This window comes from Panthera pardus, unplaced genomic scaffold (genome assembly GCF_024362965.1).
Source record: "Panthera pardus isolate Hobbes unplaced genomic scaffold, ASM2436296v1 HiC_scaffold_27, whole genome shotgun sequence".
Taxonomy (NCBI): domain Eukaryota; kingdom Metazoa; phylum Chordata; class Mammalia; order Carnivora; family Felidae; genus Panthera; species Panthera pardus.
The window spans coordinates 85,742,087-85,761,986 of NW_026526843.1; the positions used below are offsets into that span (position 1 = coordinate 85,742,087).

At 51.1% G+C, this 19,900-nt stretch overlaps 1 protein-coding gene across 1 annotated transcript in view; it reads left to right on the plus strand.

The window, feature by feature from the left end:
* DIPK2B (divergent protein kinase domain 2B) overlaps positions 1-18,117 on the plus strand; it is a 46,299-nt gene extending 28,182 nt beyond the window's left edge. Inside the window, exons 3-5 of the mRNA XM_019417352.2 lie at positions 11,438-11,611; positions 14,681-14,969; positions 16,407-18,117. Coding sequence (XP_019272897.1) covers positions 11,438-11,611; positions 14,681-14,969; positions 16,407-16,747 — 804 coding nt within the window. The 3' untranslated portion in view covers positions 16,748-18,117. The remainder of the gene's footprint in view (positions 1-11,437; positions 11,612-14,680; positions 14,970-16,406) is intronic.
* Positions 18,118-19,900: the final 1,783 nt, after the last annotated feature.

Sequence of the window (19,900 nt, forward strand, 5' to 3'; positions counted from 1 at the left end):
TTTGCCTTATTTTTATGTTCTGTAAAACCTTAAAAGAACAGATTCTATCTGACAAGTGAAAACTAATGCTCATTTCAACATGAAGTTCTCCACTGGTCCGTTGACGATGTCCTTGGAAAGCGACCTTGGAATGAAACTGTGCCTTCAGCCATCTCTATGACCTCAGATGGCAGACCTCCAATCCCGAAAAGGAAAGCCACCCTTCTCATCTTAGATTTTCTTTCCGAGAGCAGTTAGCGCTCTTTCTTCGACACATTTATTTCCATCGGAGCAAGTGTTCAAATATGTCCGGTGGTGGTAAATCTTTTGTCTTCTGAGTCATATTTGCATTTGGGAAACAGCCAAAAGTTATCCAGAACCAAGTGGGACAATTAATCTGGGAAACGAGTTTGGGGTTAGTATGGCTGTAAGCGGCCCAGGGTGTTGAGTTTTGGTTTTTTTTTGTTTTTGTTTTTGGGTTTTTTTTAGTGTTTTAATTTTAGAAAATCCTCTGTCCTCTGATTGGGTTCTGAAAATCTGGTCACCGCTAGAGACTGAGATGTTTATTCAAAGGGTTCTAGAACCCTGGATGAGCCGGGGCACATGGGGAGAAACACGATTCACTCATACACCTCAATTGATGCTGTGCCCATCACCCATTTAGCTCAGCCTGCCTCCCCCCTCCCTCCAGCAACCCTCAGTTTGTTCTCTATGATGAAGAGTCTCTTATGGGTTGCCTCCCTCTCTCTTATTATCTCATTGTTCCGTCCCTTCCCCTATGTTCGTCTGTTGTGTTTCTTATATTCTCTATATGAGTGAAATCATAGATTTGTGTTTCTCTGACTGACTTCTTTCGCTGAGCATAATATACTCTAGCTCCATGCACGTTGTTGCAAATGGCCACATTTCATCCTTTCTCACTGCCAAGTAGTATTCCATTGTCTATATAAACCGTATCTTCTTCATCCATTCATCCGCCGACGGACATTGGGGCCCTTTCCATCCTTCGGCTGTTGTTGCTGGTGCTGCTAGAGACATGGGGGTGCACGCGCCCCTTCGGATCAGCATTTTTGTATCCTTTGGATAAATCCCTGGTAGCGCAATTTCTGAGTTGTAGGGTAGTTCTATTTTTAATTTTTTCAGGAACCTCCACACTGTTTTCCAGAGCGGCTGCACCAGTTTGCATTCCCACCCGCACGGCAAGAGGGTTCCCCTTTCGCGTCGAATACTTTACAGAGATGCACACTCACCCGCGTTATCTTCCCGAGCCCTCCTGCCATCTTGTGAACCATCATCTCCTTTTGCAGAGAAGGAAACTGAGTCTCAGTTGGGCCAAGATTCTGATCCGGACCCACTGACTTTCCCTCGTGCTTCAACGAGGCCACCTTCTCTGGGTTAATCAGGCTGCTTGGGAGCAAAGAGTCAGTGAACCCACTCTCTGGAAAACGAGTTTGTGGTAAGGCTCACCCTGGCCTAAAACTGGGCCTGGAAGCTTCCGGGACCCGAGGCAACTCTGACATCCAGCTACCATGCGTCTAGCACATCAGCCAGTCTCTCGTGGGCGCCCAATCACCCCGGCTCATGGCACCCCTTCTTTCCACAGCTCTGCCCCATTCCCTCTTTCTCAGATGGAATCCAAATCTAAACTCCAAGACAGAGTCTTTCACTTGTACCCCATTCACACCAGGCACCCCGCTCCCATCAAAGATGGCCTCCCCCTGGCGTGTAGCCCGGGGAAGGGAAGCCTCAGCTAAACGGGGACATAGTGCATGGAGAGTTCCATGGCTGGTTAGAAGGCGCGTCTATAACGTGGCAGTGATGACGCTGACGCTGATGACAACGAGGGCGACAATCATCTGTACCATTTACTGAATACAGAACACGCACCTCCCGCCACACCAAGCTTTTTGCACGCGTGTTCTGCGGGGCTTGTAAACTGGGTCTGTGCCCAGTCCTCAAAGAGATAGCAGGACAGGCCATAGTGGCGAATGTGAACAACTTCTCCAGCCTGTCTACCATGTGAAAATGGACAACTCAGCTGTGTGACTTCTGGAGCCATCTCCTGGCCAAAATAACCAAAGGGGCAATCCTAGAGTCTTCACCCATCCCTGACCCAACATAGGAAGCATAAAAATGGAGGCGTCTAGGAGTCCAGCCCCCCCTTCCGGTCCTGTCCCCCTGGGTTGTGGCTTGAGACCAATGGGCAGTCTGGGTCACTACGCGGCCCTTGGACACTCAAGGCCTTTCCAGCTGTAGCTCGCCCCTCCCCTCCCCCCCGCCCCGAGGAAGAGATGTTGTTTGCAAGAGATGTTCCAGCCTCCTGAGAGAGCAGAGCAGGTCTGAGACGGAACGGCAGGGGTCAGCCACCTATCCCTCCTCCAGGCATCTGATTCCCTCCTGAGATTCATCCAGTTGGGTTTTGAAGGTGGTCCCAGCATCCCTTTTACGGCATGCACAGCACCCCCTTCAGAGGGTCGCTCTTCTGGAAGAAGGTCTCAAACGGTCTGAGGAGTGTCTGGGAAGTGTTTCTCCACCAGGTGTCCACACTCTGCCATCCAAAGTGCACAACTGTATTTGCATCCAAAATAAAGCTCACCCCCCCCCCACACCCCGCATCTCCCACCTGCCTGATAACGAGAATGACCCAGGACACCTGTCAAAACATGCAGAGTCCTAGGCCCCCACTGGACCTACCTATTCAGATGGGGCCGAGGGAATCTGTATTTTTTTTTTTTTTAGTGTCTATTTTAGTTTTGAGAGAGAGAGTGAGCAGGGGAGGGGCAGAGAGAGAGGGAGACAGAGGTTTCGAAGCAGGCTCCGCACTGAGAGCAGCGAGCCCGATGCGGGGCTTGAACTCACGAACCATGAGATCATGACCTGAGCCGAAGTCAGATGCTTAACCGACTGAACCACCCAGGTGCCCCAGGGATCTGTATTTTTATCGCACTTTGAAGGCTTCAGTTGTCGGTCAAGTTTGGGACATGCTACCCTACTCTGAAATCACCAGTTTCTCCCAGTGTCTGTCTGTCTCTCTCTCTCTCTCCATGCAGTCATTTTAAATCCCCTACTGAGATCTGGGTATGAAAGCAGGCTTGGGTACCAGTAAGCAGCATGATCTTTAACAAGTCACTTCTGTTTCCTGGTTCTTACCTTAGTACACTTATCTGGAAAATGGGTGCATTTTACTAGCTGCCTTGATGATACAGCCTGCCATTTGCATTTGGCAGCATGGGCTGTGAAAATTAGCGTCACGGAATTTTCCACAACTTTGGAAGCCCTTTGTGAAGCAATCACTAAATGTCCAGGATTGTCACCAGGGCAAGGGAGGACTAAAGGTTCAAAGTTCCTGCAAACGCCGAGGTAATGTCTGCGACAAGGCTGGCCATAGAGCCTGACGCTTATAACTTGTAGAAGGTGTTACTTTCCTTACCCCGATGGTGTCATGCCAACCCTGTTTGTCAAACAGTGATCGCTGCTGAGGCCTCGAGGCACAAGCAGCTCCCGTGATAATCATCAGATGCGGTCCCCTGGCTGCCATCTTTCACCTCCAGTGGAAACCCTCAGGTTGGGCAGATCTCACCCATGGGATGGAACTTGAGAAGAAGCTGGGGCAATTTTCTCACAATTACTGAAGATCCACATAACTTGAAGTGGTGATCTGCTCCGAGGGAAAGTCCCGTCTTGTTCCACCTATGGATGAACTCTCTTATCTCTAGCTTCTAGAAAGGAACAACATGCATAGCTCTTTTTTTTTTTTTTTTTTTGTTAACGTTTATTTATTTTTGAGACAGAGAGGGACAGAGCATGAACGGGGGAGGGTCAGAGAGAGAGAAGGAGACACAGAATCCGAAGCAGGCTCCAGGCTCTGAGCTGTCAGCACAGAGCCCGACGCGGGGCTCGAACTCACGGACCGCGAGATCATGACCTGAGCCGAAATCAAGAGTCAGACACTTAACCGACCCAGCCACCCAGGCGAACCCATGCATAGCTTTTTCTGTTTTGTTTTGTTTTGTTTTCTTAATTTAAATTCAAGTTAGTTAACAGACAGACTAGTCTTGGCTTCAGGAGCAGAACCCAATGATTCATCACTTACATATAATGCCCGGTGCTCATCCCAAAAAGTGCCTTCCTTGATGCCCGTCACCCATTTAGCCCATCACCCCACCCACCTCCCCTCCAGCAACCCTCTGTTTATACTTGGTGTTTAACAGTCTCTTACGGGCTGCCTATCTCTCTGTTTTTATCTTTATTTTTCCTTCCCTTCCCCTATGTTCATCTGTTGTGTTTCTCAAATTCCACATATGAGTGAAATTATATGATACCCGTCTTTCTCTGACTGACTTATTTTGCTTAGCATAATACCCTCTAGTTCCATCCATGTTGTTGCAAATGGCAACATTTCATTCTTTTTCATCTCCAAGTAATATTCCATTGTGTGTGTGTATAATATATATAAATATATATACATATATATATATATATATATATATATATATATATAATATACACCACATCCTTGTCCATTCATCCATGGACATTTGGGCTCTTTCCATACTTTGGCTATTGTTGATAGGGCTGCTATAAACATTGGGGGGCATGTGCCCCTTTGAATCAGCATTTTTGTATCCTCTGGACATATTCCTAGTAGTGCGATTGCTGGGTCGTAGGGTAGTTCTATTTTTAATTTTTTGAGGAACCTCCATACTGTGTTCCAGAGTGACTGCACCAGTTGGCATTCCCACCAGCAGCGCACAAGGGTTCCGCTTTCTCCTGTCATCCTCGCCAACGTCTGCTGTTGCCTGAGGGGTAACGTTAGCCATTCCGACAGGTGTGAGGTGGTATCTCATTGTGGTTTTGATTTGCGTTTCCGTGATGAGGAGTGACGCGGAGCAACTTTTCATGTGTCTGTCGGCCATCTGGATGTCTTCTTTGGAGAAGCGTCTATTTGTGTCTGCTGCCCGTTTCTTCACGGGATGATTTGATTTGGGGTGCTGAGTTTGGGAAGTTCTTTATAGATTTTGGACACGAACCCTTCACTGTTTAAGTACCTCCAACAGAGTCATGGGATCATTTGTCTAGACAATCCGACACTGATGTTTCTGTTGTCGTAAGAACCCTTGCAATGAGGACCCTGTTGGCGGCTGGTGATGTTTTTTGAGCAAACACGCGCGAGAATGTGGATAAAAGCCAACCAAACATCAAAGAACTCATCGGGGAAGTTAGGCCTCATGTACTCAGATTTCCCGAGAGGCTTCAAAAGTGGAAGCACCTCCAGATTTTGGTCTCAGTTGCTGTCATGTCCACAATGAACAAACGCTTTTCCTTTAGCACCAGTGTGTAATCTGGGTGTAACGTATCTTGTGTATCGTGTTAATAGATTATATTTGGTGCCATATTAATCATTTATTAATTAATATTAGTTCACATGGTGTAAATTATTACTATAATATAAATATTTTGCAGAATATCTAATATTTTATATGCATGTATATATACAAATACACGTGTGTGTACATATATATACATACATATGAGATGTAGTTCAAGGAATTGGCTTATGCAATGATGGGGGGCTGAGTCCGACACGGGGCTCGATCCCACAAACTGTGAGATCATGACCTGAGCCGAAATCAAGAGTCAGACACTTAACCGACCGAGCCACCCAGGCGAACCCATGCATAGCTTTTTCTGTTTTGTTTTGTTTTGTTTTTCTTAATTTAAATTCAAGTTAGTGAACAGACAGACTAGTCTTGGCTTCAGGAGCAGAACCCAATGATGGGGGGCTGGCGAATCCCAGATCCACAGGGCAGAATTTCTTCCTCCCCGGGGAAATCTTAGTTTTGCTCTTAAGGCCTTTCAGCTGGTTAGATCGGCCCACCCACTCTATGGAGGATAATCCCTTCTCCTTTAAGTCAGCTGGCCGTAGATGGTAACCACATCTCCAAAATCTCTTCACGGCGACACCTAGATCAGCGTTTGGTTGAAAACCGGGCTCCATAGCCCAGCCAAGTTGACACGTAAAACGCCATCATGGTGACATACCCTTTAGATTGTATTGGCCGATGTACAGACTGTTAGGGATTGCGGAGGAGACGTGTGACCATCGCTGTCAGTACCACCCAGCACAGATGGCCCCTGGTAAGTGGCCGTGTGGCAGAGCAGAAGCCCAGTCACTAGCAGCACAGCATGAAGACTTTGACAGGCTGCCCGGGTGCCCCGGGAGATGGTATGAAGCAGGAAATGCAAAGATAAGGAATCCAGGCGCGCTTGCGAGGGGCGGGGCAACAGAAGACCAGGCTTTGCGTTTCCTTTAACCTCTCACTGGCAGGTGCTGCGTTAGCCCTGTTGAGAAGGGAGTGGTGGCTTAGAAATTCCAAAGCAGTGGGCGATCCCCGAAGAGGGTGCCTTTGGCCTGGGGATGAATCATGGTTTTACTGAAAATGCTTCGTTTCCCAATTCTGTTCGCCGTGAGCCGAGATAATCGCGGGCTTGCACTTGGCCAGAATACACCACAGACGGAACTAGTTGGAGCTCCACTCTGCGGGTGGGACCCCGAGAAGCAGCCGCCTCCACCATAAAGGGAGTTGGGGTACGAGATGGCTTCAGAGCCTTTTCTGGCCATTGTTCTAGAGGCGGGGGGGGGGGGGGGGGTGTGCTCAGAACCTTCTCGGCAAATGTATCAGTTATGTATTGCTGTGTAACAAACCCTAGTGGCCTCAAACAACGACAACCATCGATTTTGTCCAAAAACTTGCAACTTGGGCAGGGCTTAGAGGAGCGAGCTCACCCAGCTCCACGTGGCATCCCCTGGGGTGGCTCAATACAGCCACCAGGAGCCATTTCCAAGATGGCTCAGTCACGCGATGGCACGTTGGGGCTGGTGTCAGCGAGGCACTCCACTGAGGGCTGCTTCCTCTCCCTGCGGCCAGGATTTTCTTACGGCATGGTAGCTGGGTGCGAGAAGACAGCCAAGGAGAAGCTGAATCACCTTTCATGGCCAAGGCTCGGCAGTCATGTGTCATCACTCCCCTAAGCATGCCAGTCACTAAAAGTGAGTCACCCAGGCCAGTCCATGTTCCAGGGGAGGGGAATTAGACTCCACCCCTTGAGGGGAGGAGAGTCGAAGAGTTTGCGAACATGTTTTAAAATGACCACAGCTGGCCTGCCTGTGTGGCTCAGGCCATTAAGCACCTGACTCAATTTCAGCACGTGTCCAGGGTCCCGGGGTTGTGGGATCAAGCCCCGTGTCAGGCTCTGTGCTAAGCATGGAGCCTGCTTGAGATTCCCCCCCCGCCTCTGTCGCTCTCTCTCTCCTGCCCCTCTCCTCCATTTGCCCCCCCCCCAACTCTCTCTCTTTCTAAAATTAAAAAAAAAAAAAACCTCAGCAAATGGCATCCACCCTCACGTTGGGTGTTATCTCCAACATGTCCCTTTTTCTTGCCCCTCCTCCCCCATCCAGCCAATCGCCCAGACTGATGGATTCTACTGCTGACGAATATCTTCAAATCAAAGCTTTTCATCCTCCCCTCTCACACCTGGACCACTGCATCTTCCTGATTTCCCTGCGTCCACTCTTTCTTCCTGTGACACTTGGGATTAAGTTCAGTCGCATATGACAAGAAGTTCAAATCACAGTGGCTTACACAAGATCAAAATATATTTCCCTTTTACATAAAAGAAACAGATCCAGGGGCGCCTGGGTGGCTCAGTCAGTTAAGTGACCGACTTCGGCCCAGGTCATGATCTCGCGGTCCGTGAGTGCGTGGGGCTCTGTGCTGACAGCTTGGAGCCTAGAGCCTGTTTCGGATTCTGTGTCTCCCTCTCTCTCTGCCCCTCCCCTGCTCATGCTCTGTTTCTCTCTCTCTCCCTCTCTCTCTCTCTCAAAAATAAATACACATTAAAATTTTTTTTTAAAAAAAAGAAAAGAAACTGACACCTGAATGTCCAGGGATGATACAGTGACTCTATGATTCTCGAGGACCCAGGCTATTTTCATTTTGCTGCTCTACAACACTCAGCATGCCCTGGTCCAAAATGGCTGCCTAATCACCAGCCATCGCTTCCGCATTCCGGGGGGGGGGGGGGGGCGGGGAAAGAATGAAGAAGGATACACCCTGTCCCTTTAAGGGTCCTTCCCAGAACTTTCTCCATATATTTCATTGACCAGGACCCAGTCACATCACCACACCTAGCTGCAAAAGAAGCTGAGAGAATGCAATCTTTAGGCAGCCATATGCCTCACTAGCATCCAAGAGCCCATAACTAGAAGACACAGTTCTCTGAATCTATCCACACTGCACCCAGAATCATTTTCCTCAAGTGCGTATGTGAGTATATCACTTCCCTGCTCAAGGCCTTCAGTGGTTCCCAGCCCTTCGGGATAAAATTAACATTCCTTAAAATGACCCCAATGTTCCTGCCATCTGGCCTCCTCTCTTCCCACTGTCACTAGTGTATTCTCTCTCATCTCAAGGTTTATTCAAGGTGTTCTGTCTGCAAAGAATCCTCTCCCACCCTCTCTGTGGGGTCCCTCTACCCATGCTTCCGGCCTCAGCCGAGACGTCCCCGTCCTCCAAGATTTGATGAGCCGATAGATGTGTTTTCGTTTCTTTTAGAATCGCACAGAAAAACTGAGCTTTTGGGTTCAAGAAAATGTTCGCGTTTCTCAATATTCATACTACACACCTCCCTCGGCTCTTGCAAGGCATAAATAAAAGAAGCCACTACCTGTGAGGGGCTTAGAACGGCTCCTGTTGTACAGGAAGCGCTCAATAATTATCATCTGTTATTATTGGCCAAATATAATATGGCCTTATATAATATAGCCATATATAATTGGCCATATATAATATGGCCAAATCGTGTCCTACCTCTTCCAGAGGTATTTTCCCGGGCATTGGGCTCACAGAAGAGAAGAGATTACTTATCTCCTCCTGTCCCCAATGATTATCTGTAAAGGTGGAATTTCAGGCTGCCCGGGACAGAGATCAGAAGCAAAGAGATGTTCTTGTAGCTTCAAATCATCTGTGGACTCCACCTGGGTAGCTTATGGGGACAGAAGTGGGGCAGGACCTATTCAGGGGAAATGGTGCGGATCTAACAGATCAGGTCCTGTCTTAGCTCGGGCTACTGTAACAGAGTAGCATAGACTAGGGGGGGGTTAAACAACGGAAGGTTATTTCTCACACTTCTGGAGGCTCGGAAGTTCCAGGTCAAGGTGCCGGTCCATCGGCTCCTAGGGAACGCTCTCTCTTCGTGTGATGCTCCCGTGTCTCTTCTTTTTTTGAGAGAGAGTGAGAGAGGCAGAGAGAGAGAGAGAGAGAGAGAGAGAGAGAGAATCTTAAGCGGGCTCCACGCCCAATGCAGAGCCCAAATCAGGGCTCAATCTCACGACCATGAGATCATGAGCTGAGCCGAAATCAAGAGTCGAAAATCAAGACTGAGCCTCCCAGGTGCCCCAACGTGTCTCTTCTTATCTAATCCCTTTATGAAGGCTCCACCCTCGTGGCCTAGTTACTTCCCAAAGGCCCCACCGTCTGATACCATCCCGCTGGGGATGAAGGTTTCAACATATGAATTTGGGGGGGGGGGCAGGGGGACAAACATGCAGTCCCTACCCGGTTCAAATCCTGAATCCAACCCTTGCCCACACTCTGAAGACTTCCAATTCCTCGGTTGCAAAACAAGATGCATAATGACACCTACCTCGTGGGTGCCTGGGAGCATGAAATGAACTACTACACGGGGAACACCCAGCCCACTGCCTGGCAGGTGGTGGGTTAGTCCCCACTCCTCCCATCTATGAACATTCCCGAAGGATAGAACACACAGGAACTGGACCCTCACAGACTCAGAGGTGCAAAAATGGAATAGTCTTTAATCTGCTCTCTCTGAGCTCAACTCCCGCGCTGTCACCCCTCTGGGGAGTAAGCCAGGGCATCTGAACACCGTCAGACGACCCCAGTCACATTCCATCATGCCCAGTCACTTCAGAATTTGGACCAGCCCCCTCCCTCCCTGGGGAGTCCGAGGGCTCACTGGGTAGTTCAACATGGTACCATGGTACTATCCATGGCAGTTCAACAACGCTCCGCACTGGCTTCTACCAGTCAGTTCTGGTCATCGTCAGGGGGCAGAGGCATGCTGTGCCCTCGGCCGTGGTCTAGCCATGTGGGAATGTGACCAACTGTCTCGGGTTCCCAGTTTTAGCTCTGAAAGCTCCATGTCCCAGGAAACTCTCAGTCCCAAGCAAACAGGGATGGTTGAGTCTATCTGTGCCCCCTTCAACCTCCAAGACGCTCAAGGCATCTCAAGGCTCCCAGTGATCCTTCCATCCTCCTGGGTTCTGGTTGTGGAGATGGTGGGCTCCAGGCTGCCACCCCGGCCCCGTGCTAGGATGTCCGGGGGCTCTGGAGAACCCACCCCCACCTCACCACCTACCCCAACGGCTCACTCAGCCAGAGCCTCCGCTAGGCGGGCAGCCCGGAAACACGGTCTACAGACACCTGTGGGACACTTTTGGCCCTGGACCTTTCAGGCTTTGGTTTGCAATCTTCAAAGCCAGGCTCTTAGAGCTTGAAAATCCTGTTCTCAGCCACAAAGCCTGACTCCTGTTCCCGCTGCTATCATTGGCTATCATCCCTATCCTCTGTGCTGGGAGTTTAAACTTCTTTCATGCAATAAAAGCCGATAGCGTTTACTGAGTGCTTACCGCTGGCCAGACGCTCTTCGAGTATTTTACACCTATTGGTTTATTTCATCCTCATGATCTCTTATTACTGGCACCCTCGCTTTAGACTTTAATCCAAAGTACAGAGAGACGAAGTAACTCGTCCAACGTCACACAGCTAGCCGGTAGGTGTGGGGCTGGGGCTGAATTGTGGCCAGCTGGGCCCCAGGCCCCTATTTTTAACTCGCTTTTATCAGTCGGTTGGGTTCATTCTCTTGGTTCAGCGTGAAGAGAAAATGGTGGCAGGGTGGAAGGTCACGGAAGGTAAGCATAGGTCCGGACCTCCCAATTTGATCCCAAGAAGATGCTCACGTGTAACACCACAATCGTGGTAGGCATCACGAGACGGTGGAAGGAATCGAAAAGGTCAGTGAGGGCCGCTCTGGTTAATTCGGTGTGAGATTGGCTCTCCGTGGAGGGGCACAGTGGGGGTGTGACGGTGGCCAAATGCAGGATCTCTAACACGTTCACTGCCTGCTGGGCTGTGCCACTTGCCCAGCGCCCGCTTACCCTGCCCCTAGGACAGCTCATCCTTTCTCCCTGGCCCTCGGGGTCTCCCCCCCAGGTCCCCCCCCAGCCCGAGCCCATGCAGCCCCTTACTCTCTCCATCCTCCAAATCTAGTGTCTCCTCCCACCATCAGGGCCTGCCTGTGTCCCGTCCTGACGGCTCCCCACAAGACCTCAGCAGCCTTTCCCCCTCCTGGGGTCTCTCCCACCCACCTCCCACAGGGCCTGCCCAGTCCCTTCCTGCGCTGCCCGTCACAGCGACTCCTGGACCGTGTGGTCCGACGCTACGCCGAGGTGGCCGATGCTGGCAGCATCTTCATGGACCACTTCACGGACCGCGACAAGCTACGTCTGCTCTACACGCTGGCTGTCAACGCGCATCCCATCCTCCTGCAGGTACGCGGGGACTCCCCCCCCCACCCTGGGGAGGGGGTTCAGGTCGGGCTCCAAGGGGGCCAGCCCCGGGCTTAGCTCTCTTCCCCTTTACAGCAAGCCTTGGGGCCACACCTCCTGGAGATGAGCCCCGCAGTGATGCTTAGAAAGGACAAAACCGTGGAAGTACCCTAGATGTCTACCAATAGGGGAATGGGCAAGTAAATGAGGGTGCACTTGAACTTGGGGATACACTGATCAGTAAAGCAGTCATGGTGGCTCCCCGTTTTCTTGTAGTTTCCAATCCAGTGCTGGAGGCAGCCACCGAGCAAGTCAACAAGCATCCACAGAACATGGGGAGCCCAGTCGCACCCATTTCCCCCAAATGCCAAGAATCAGGATGCTCACACCATGGGCACAAAGGAAACTAGGAAGTGAGGGGAAGGAGCGGGAAAAGGAGGAGGGCTACAGAGAGGAGGAGGGAGAAAGAGGAAGGAGGGGGACAGAAAAGACATGGAAGGGCGCCTGGGTGGCTCAGTCAGTTAAGCATCCAACTCTTGACTCTTGATTTCGGCTCAGGTCATGATCTCGTGGGTTCGAGCCCTGCTGTCGGGCTCTGCACTGACAGTGTGGAGCCTGCTTGCGATTCTCTGTCTCCCCCTGCCTCTGCCCCTTTCCCGCTCATGCTCTGTCTCTCTCTTTCAAAATACATAAATGAACATGAAAAAGCAATTAAAAAAACAAAAGAACGAAAAGAGAAGGAAAGGGAGAAGGTACAAGTGGAGGAAGAAGACGCCCCAGCAAAGACACTTGATATTTATGATCACAATTAATTCTATAATTATTAATTTCATCATGTTAATGTAACTTTAAGTATAATCATATGCTGTTGTTAATTGTGCATAATTAATAATTATTGTTATATTAATTAGATTGCATATTCTATCATATATTAGTAACTGATATATTAATATATTTCTCATCTATAATTATTTGATATATAATTATTTATTATATATCATATATTAATATATATTAATCATTATGCATAATATAATTTGTAAAATATAATAATAGAATATAAAATTAATCATTATGCATAATATAATTTATAAAATATAATAATAGACTATAATATAAAATTAATCATCATGTGTAATATAATTTGTAAAATATAATAATAGACTATAATATAAAATTAATCATCATGTGTAATATAATTTGTAAAATATAATAATAGACTATAATATAAAATTAATCATTATGTGTAATATAATTTGTAAAATATAATAGAATATAATATAAAATATATAAAATGAGTTATAATTCTATGATAGCATATATAATAATATATTAATAATCATATGATTTGCTATATAACCATTAATATATTAATATATAAGTTACTGTGTCATGAATGTATATTTATTAATACATACATGATTACTATTTTGAAATATAATGAGCTACTCTCACTTCTTGAGCACCTGCCAGGTACTGGATATTGTATTGAATGCTTTACATCACGACCACTCGACAACTGCACGGAAATATTATCATTGTCCCCCTTTCCAGATGAGGTGGGTGGGGCTCCGAGATATGAGGTGACCTGACCACAAGTCACTTAGCTAAGGTCAGCAATGGGACCCAAACCCAGAGCCGTCTGGACCCAAATCCAGTGCCGGGTCCGGATTCTTTCCGCTAAAACCTGCCTAGTGACCCCCGAGGGTCTTCTTTCCCGTTGTCCCAACCTCAGTGGTGGCAGCCAACTCCCAAGAGGCCTGGGCTGGGACCCTCCATGCAGGGCTGGGGGAGGGGAGGGCAAGACCTCCCTCTACGGCAATAGTGGGAGAGCCTCACAACATGCGGATGGGTTAAAAGGGGCAGAAGGCCACAGAAAATCATCAGAGAGGGGAATCAGTTCTTTTTCTTAAAGAAGGAAAATAAGAAACAAAAAGTGGTATTTATCCTTTCTGCCGTTTCCCCCTGGTTTAAAGAAATACCATTCTAGGGGCGCCTGGGTGGCTCGTTTAAGCATCCGCCTCTTGATTTCGGCTCAGGTCACAATCTCACGGTTCGTGGGATCGAGCTTCACATCGGGCTCTGTGCTGACAGTGCGGAGCCTGCTTGGAACTCTCTCTCTCTCCCTCGCACTCTTCCCGGCTCATACTCTCTCTCTCAAAATAAATAAAAAGGAAGGAAGGAAGGAAGGAAGGAAGGAAGGAAGGAAGGAAGGAAGGAACTATTCTAGATACAGCTGCTTCAATAAATAGTCAAGAAAAGACGAGCCAGGATTCCTGCCTCCCTCTGTCATTTCCCAAATCCACACAAGTGGTGCTCTTGTGAGGACACAAAGGACATCCGCTGGGGGCTGTATGCTTCCCTAGATCAGTGTCAGGCTGTTGGAAGGTTCCAGTTTTGGGAGTGGGGGGGCATTTGTGATTAGGTAGTTACCCAAACCAGGCAGATTCACCCAGAGTCAGTGCCATGGTTCCCAAAACTTGTGCCACCAGGGGCCACTTTCATGATTTTGGCTCTATCCCAGAACCTGGTGCCTGTGCTGTCATTTTAAAAAATATTTTTCTCTGGGGCCCCTGGGTGGCTCCGTTGGGTAAGCATCCCACTCTTGCTTTCGGCTCAGGTCATGATCTCACGGTTCGTGAGTTCAAGCCCCGAGTCGGCTCTGCGTTGGCAGGGAGGAGCCTGCTTGGGATTCTCTCTCTCTCTCTCTCTCTCTCTCTTTTTCTCTCTGCCCCTCTCCACTCTCTCTCTTTCTCTCTCTCTCTCAATAAATAAACATTTTAAAAATATTTCTCTTTAAATAAGCCTCTTTTTTTTTTTTTTTAAGCCCATGGCCTCTTCCTAGGCACTGGTATCTGTGAAATACCAAATACTGGTCATATTTTCTCGACTCTTCAACTCTTAAAAAAAAAGGGGGGGGGGGGTTGAGGGCCCCGTGGCGGACACGTTTGGAGATGGAGGGTGCCTGGTAAGGCTGATCCCTCTGGGTGCTGCCGGTGAGAGGCAGGGGAACAGGTGTCCCGGCAAGTTTTTCTCTCTCATCCTCTAATGCGTCCTCCTTCCCGCTTCCAGATCTTCCCCGGCGCCGAGGGCTGGCCGCTGCCCAAGTACCTGGGCTCCTGCGGCAGATTCCTGGTCAGCACCAGCACCAGCCCTCTGCGGGAATTCTACGGCGCGGCCCCGGACCAGGCGGCCGACCTGGCCTACCAGCTCCTCGGGGTCCTGGAGTCCCTGAGGAGCAACGATCTGAACTACTTTTTCTACTTCACCCACGTCGATGCGGGCACGTTTGGCATCTTTAACAACGGGCATCTGTTCATCCGGGATGCCAGCGCCTTGGGCGTCATCGACAAGCAGGAAGGTACCCAGCGTGGGCCCGGCTGAGCAGCTGTCAGAGGGGAAGTCAGGGTGACAGGAGGCAGGGAGGGGTGACTGAGTGGGGAGGGGGAGGTCGCACCCCCGGGTCTTTCCAGTCTCTGGGTGTCACAGTGAGAGCAGCTCATGGTCGGCGGGGGGCGGCGGGGGGGGGGGGGGCGGGTGTCAGCTGTCACGTAAAATGTCCTTCTCCCCCGTTTGAGTCTGTGCTCTGACTCTATCTCTAAAGGGGAACTGGACCTTGGCCATGGAGGCATTTTGCATCGTGGCCCGGCCCCGACTGCACCCTCAGGGCGCTGCTGTTGACCCAATTCGGTCTGGGCACACTGGGACTCGCCCTGCCCCCTCTTCGCACACACACCACCACCGGATCCATTTTCTCAGAGCCTTGCGCATCAGATGCTTCTAGCCCTTATCTGAAACTTACATATCTGGCTGATTCACTGGTACACGTTGCCATCCATTTCCGCACTTTCGCTTTGTAAAAATGTTCAGACTAAAAACCACGGCATCAATTGAGGTGTATGAGTGAATCATGTTTCTCCCCATGTGCCCCGGCTCATCCAGGGTTCTAGAACTCTTGGAACATCCCAGTTTCTAGCCGTGACCGGATTTTCCGAACCCAATCAGAGGACAGAGGATTTTCTTCTCTGATCTCCGATTTTGCTTATACGAGAAGGCCTACGGAGACAGGCCGGTTAAGCCACACTTGCTTCCTGATTTGCCTTTATTAAGAAGAATCAAGTCAGGGGGCGCCGGGGTGGCTCAGTCAGTTGTATGTCTGACTTCCGCTCAGGTGGCGATCTCACGGTTCATGAGCGCGAGCCCCGCGTCGGGCTCTGTGTTGACCGCTCAGAGCCTGGAGCCTGCTTCGGATTCTGTCTCCCTCTCTCTCTCTGCCCCTTCCCCACTTGTGCTCTCTCTCTCTCTCTCCAGAATAATAAATATATAAACAAAAAAAAAAAAAAAAAAGAATCAAGTTAGAAAAAATGAGTCTGGTTCCATAATACTGGGGATACGAAAACTATTGCGCCTGTCGGTCGCACTGAATGCATATTCTGAATCACCTGTTGTTTCTCCCAACTCTGGACTCAAAAAGAACCAGTGGATCCGGTTCCAGCGATTTCTGGGGCTCGCCCATTGAGTCATTATAATGGGAGCATCGCAGTGCGGATGCGAGCCCTCTGATTCGAACCCAGCCTGTGGCAGGGACAAGCGCACGCTCCGTGCCCAGGCTTCATCCTACCGCAGCACAGTGAGCCCGTCCCACTGTTGTTCCCAGCCGGGACCATTGTGTCCCCGACGCTCTGCATCTGGTGACGGGACACGCCGGGGCGCTGGCCGCACCATTCACCCCGCAAGTCTAACCAGTGGCGCCCCCCGCCGGTTGCAGGGCGTCTAACATCTCCCATCTCTCTTCCAGGCAGCCAGGCGGCCGCCGGGGCAGAAGAGAGTCCAGACATCTTCAGCTGCCTGGTTTCCGGCTGCCGGGCCCCGCTGCCCTCCTGCGACGCCGTCCCCGAGAAGCAAAGCCTGGTGCTGGTGTGTCGGCGGGTGCTGCCTCAGCTTCTCCAGGGCAAGTTCCCCTCCCCCGTGCAGGACGAGATAGACGCCGCCCTTGCTCGATGTGGGGAGGATGCCAGCCCAGACCCCGAAGTCCTCGGGGCCGCCAGCCGCCTGAAGGACCTCTTGAGGCCCTTGAGAACCTGCGACCCCAGATTCGCCTACCGCTACCCGGATTGCAAGTATAATGAGAAGTTCTGAGGGGCCCGGGGCCTTTGGTGGCCCAGCGGGGACCACATCCTTGGCTCCTCCCCTCCCCCCCCTCCAGTCGCGTGGCTGCAGGGTTCAAAGAGGCGGCTGTGTCCCCAGACATTAGGAGAAATGCACGTTCATTTCCCAGGACCCGAGGAACCTGCTGACAGCCAGAGGGGGCTTGTGTCACACGATGTGATTGTCCCAGGGCCAGGCGGTGGCAGACTCGGGTGTGGACACTCCCTGGACCTCTCGGAGCCTCAGTGTCCCCTGTTCTCCATCAGACTCATGAGTTCGTGAAAGAAGACAGGGGGATGCGAAGGGTCACAGACACCTGCCAGTGGTTACAGAATGTTCCAGAAGTGTGTGCAGGCAGGGCAAATGAGACAGAGCCATGGAGGTGGGGGCCGTTGGGAGGGAAGGCAAGGGGAGGGGGAGGCCCTCTGGCCAAGACCCTGTTAGACTCCAACCAGAGGGGCCCCCTGCCTGCTCTCTGTGTGCTCCCACTGGCCCTCCTGCCGTGCTCCCCACACTGCCACGGGTCGGGGGGAGGAGACCCATGGACAGGGCCACACTCCGGGTGAGACAAGGGTGAGAAGCGATGACGGGTGGGCTGGGGGGGGGGGGGGGAGCGATGTGTCGGTCCAGGAGCTCCGAGAAGCAGGTGTCAGGACAGGGGTGAGAGGGGCGAGAATCGGATTCAAAAAGATGCCCGCGTGGAAGGCAAGAAGGAGCAACTCAAGTCTGAGCCCAAGTGAGGGAGAGACTGTCAGCTGCACAATCTAAAGGAAGGTTCGGCAGGGCTGCTGGGGTTTCCTGGAGGACAAGCCAGCCGTCAGAGGAGCCCCGAGTCTCCCCAGGCCAGACGGCCCTTATATCCCGGCTGCACTCGGTCGCTGGCAGGAAAACAGCCTGCCGCGAGCGTGGCCTTGGCCTAACCGCCAAGATGGATTTCTCCCTGGAGCGGGAGGTCTGTGAGGACACCGCAGCCACAGCCAGGGCCCCAGGCCAGCTCTGTCATCACCAACAGCCTCCAGTGCAGGAGGCTAAGGAGTCTGAGAATGTGCATTCCAACTTGACCTTACAGGTCATTATAAAAATTTTGGTGGGGGGGGGGGGGGGGGGGCGGGGCGCCTGAGTGGCTCAGTCCATTAAGCGTCTGACTCTTGACTTCGGCTCAGGTCATGATCTCACAGTACGTGAGATCAAGCCCCGCATCGGGGAATGTGCTGACAGCACAGAGCCTGCTTGGGACTCTCTGTTTCCCTCTCCCTCTGTGCCCCTCCCCCTGCTCGCGTGCTCTCTCTCTCTCTCTCTCTCTCCCAAAAATAAACATTTAAAAAATAGTTTTTCAAGGTCAGACAACAAAACATACTCTATTCGACAGTCTGTCAGTTTGCTTTATACCTTTGAGATATTTAGCCACATACTATGTGGGCCCCTGTGTGTAGTCTTGCCCGGCACCTCAAACCTCAGTGGGGGGCTCTTTGGACCTTTGTCCAGCCTCCCTGTCAGCCCTCTCCTCTCAGGGACCTCCCGGTCGGCCTCCTCTTTCTTCCCTCTGAATCACCACCTTTAGGTCAGAAAGCCTGACTTAACAGGCTTCACACGGCAGACGGGGAAACTGAGGCCCAAGGAGGAAGAGCGACTCGCTGAGATAGTTCCAGAACTCGTGCTACCAGTCCATGCCCCTCCTACCTTCCCCGTCACCTGCTGATTTTCACCCTGTCCTAACCACATCGGGTCCCTTCACTCACATTCAAAGATGGGCCAAGAAAAGTCGTATTTGTGGTCCACCAGATTGGTTGTCTTTGGGGTTTGCCCTTCGACTGTTCCAGGCACTACCCCACCCCCCATCCCCAGGGCAATGACAATAGTGAGGATGACGGGCCAAGCTTCTGGAAGGGCAGGGTTGGGCTGCCTGAGAGTCTTTGAGACCGTTGCCCTCTGGCTTGGTCTGGAAGGGCAAGGATTGACCACCTTTCCCAACACCTTGCTTTCGACCCAGCGAAACTGATTCTAGACTTCTGGCCTTCAGCACTACGAGACGATACATTTCTAGCAGCTGAAAGCCACCCATTTTGTAGTAATTGGTTCTAGCGGCCACAGGAAACTGACACGCGCCCCACACTCTGTCTTAGCGTCTGCTCCTCAAGAACCTGACCTGCAGTATTCCCCAACGCCAGTCTATAGTGACAGGTTCCAACGCCGGACCTGCCCACTGTATGCACCTGTACCCAGGGCTGAGGTTCAGATGGTTCCAGATCTGTGTCCCAGCCTGCCATCCAGCTGGGAGCTCCCTCAGCATGGCGGTGACATGGGGTCCTTTTGTGTTCCCCACGGCAACCGGGCTGGGCACAGAGCGGGTGCTTGGAAAATGCTCTTGCTGAGGACAACGACTGCATTCTCCAGCCCTTCTGGCTTGGTGTTTGTCACAGACCGTGTGCTCTAGACGAAATGTTTGTGTCGCCCCAGAATTCCTACGTTGAAATCCTACCCCCCCGTGTGATGCTGCTTGGTACTGGGCCTTTGGGAGGTGGTTAGCTCCTGAGGGTGGGACCCTCGTGGGTGGGATTAGTCCCCTTGTAAAGGAGACCCCAGAGAGCCCCCTTGTCTCTTGTGCCAAATGAGGATGCAGTGAGAAGATGGCCGCCCACGAACCAGAGAGTGGACCCCCACCAGACACCAGATCGGCCGGCGCCTTGATCTCAGACTTCCCAGCCTCCAGAACTGTGAGAACTGTGAGAACCGACTCTCGATTGCTCACAAGCCACCACCCCCCCCCCCCCCCCGCCCCAGGTCTGTGGTGTTTGGTTACAGCAGCCCGAACAGACTACAACATTATGCTGGCCATAGACAGGACAGAGGGGCTTCCTTGAGAATGGCTCTTTCCCCTCGATGGCCGGGAGACGGGTTGAGTCAGCACTCAGGAGACTTGGGTCACAAAGATTATCATTGTGGTACATTCTCAGTCCTCGGGAATCCTACTGGAGGCCTCAGAGTGTATTGCTGAGTTTTGCTAGCCACCGCCATTTTATAGCAGGACCAGCTACATAATCTGGGGGGGGGGGGGGGCTAGTAGAAAACGAAACAGTGGGGCCTCCCGGTATTGAGATTTGCGAGACCACAGAACATTAAATTAAGTGCAAGCCCTGTGAGACT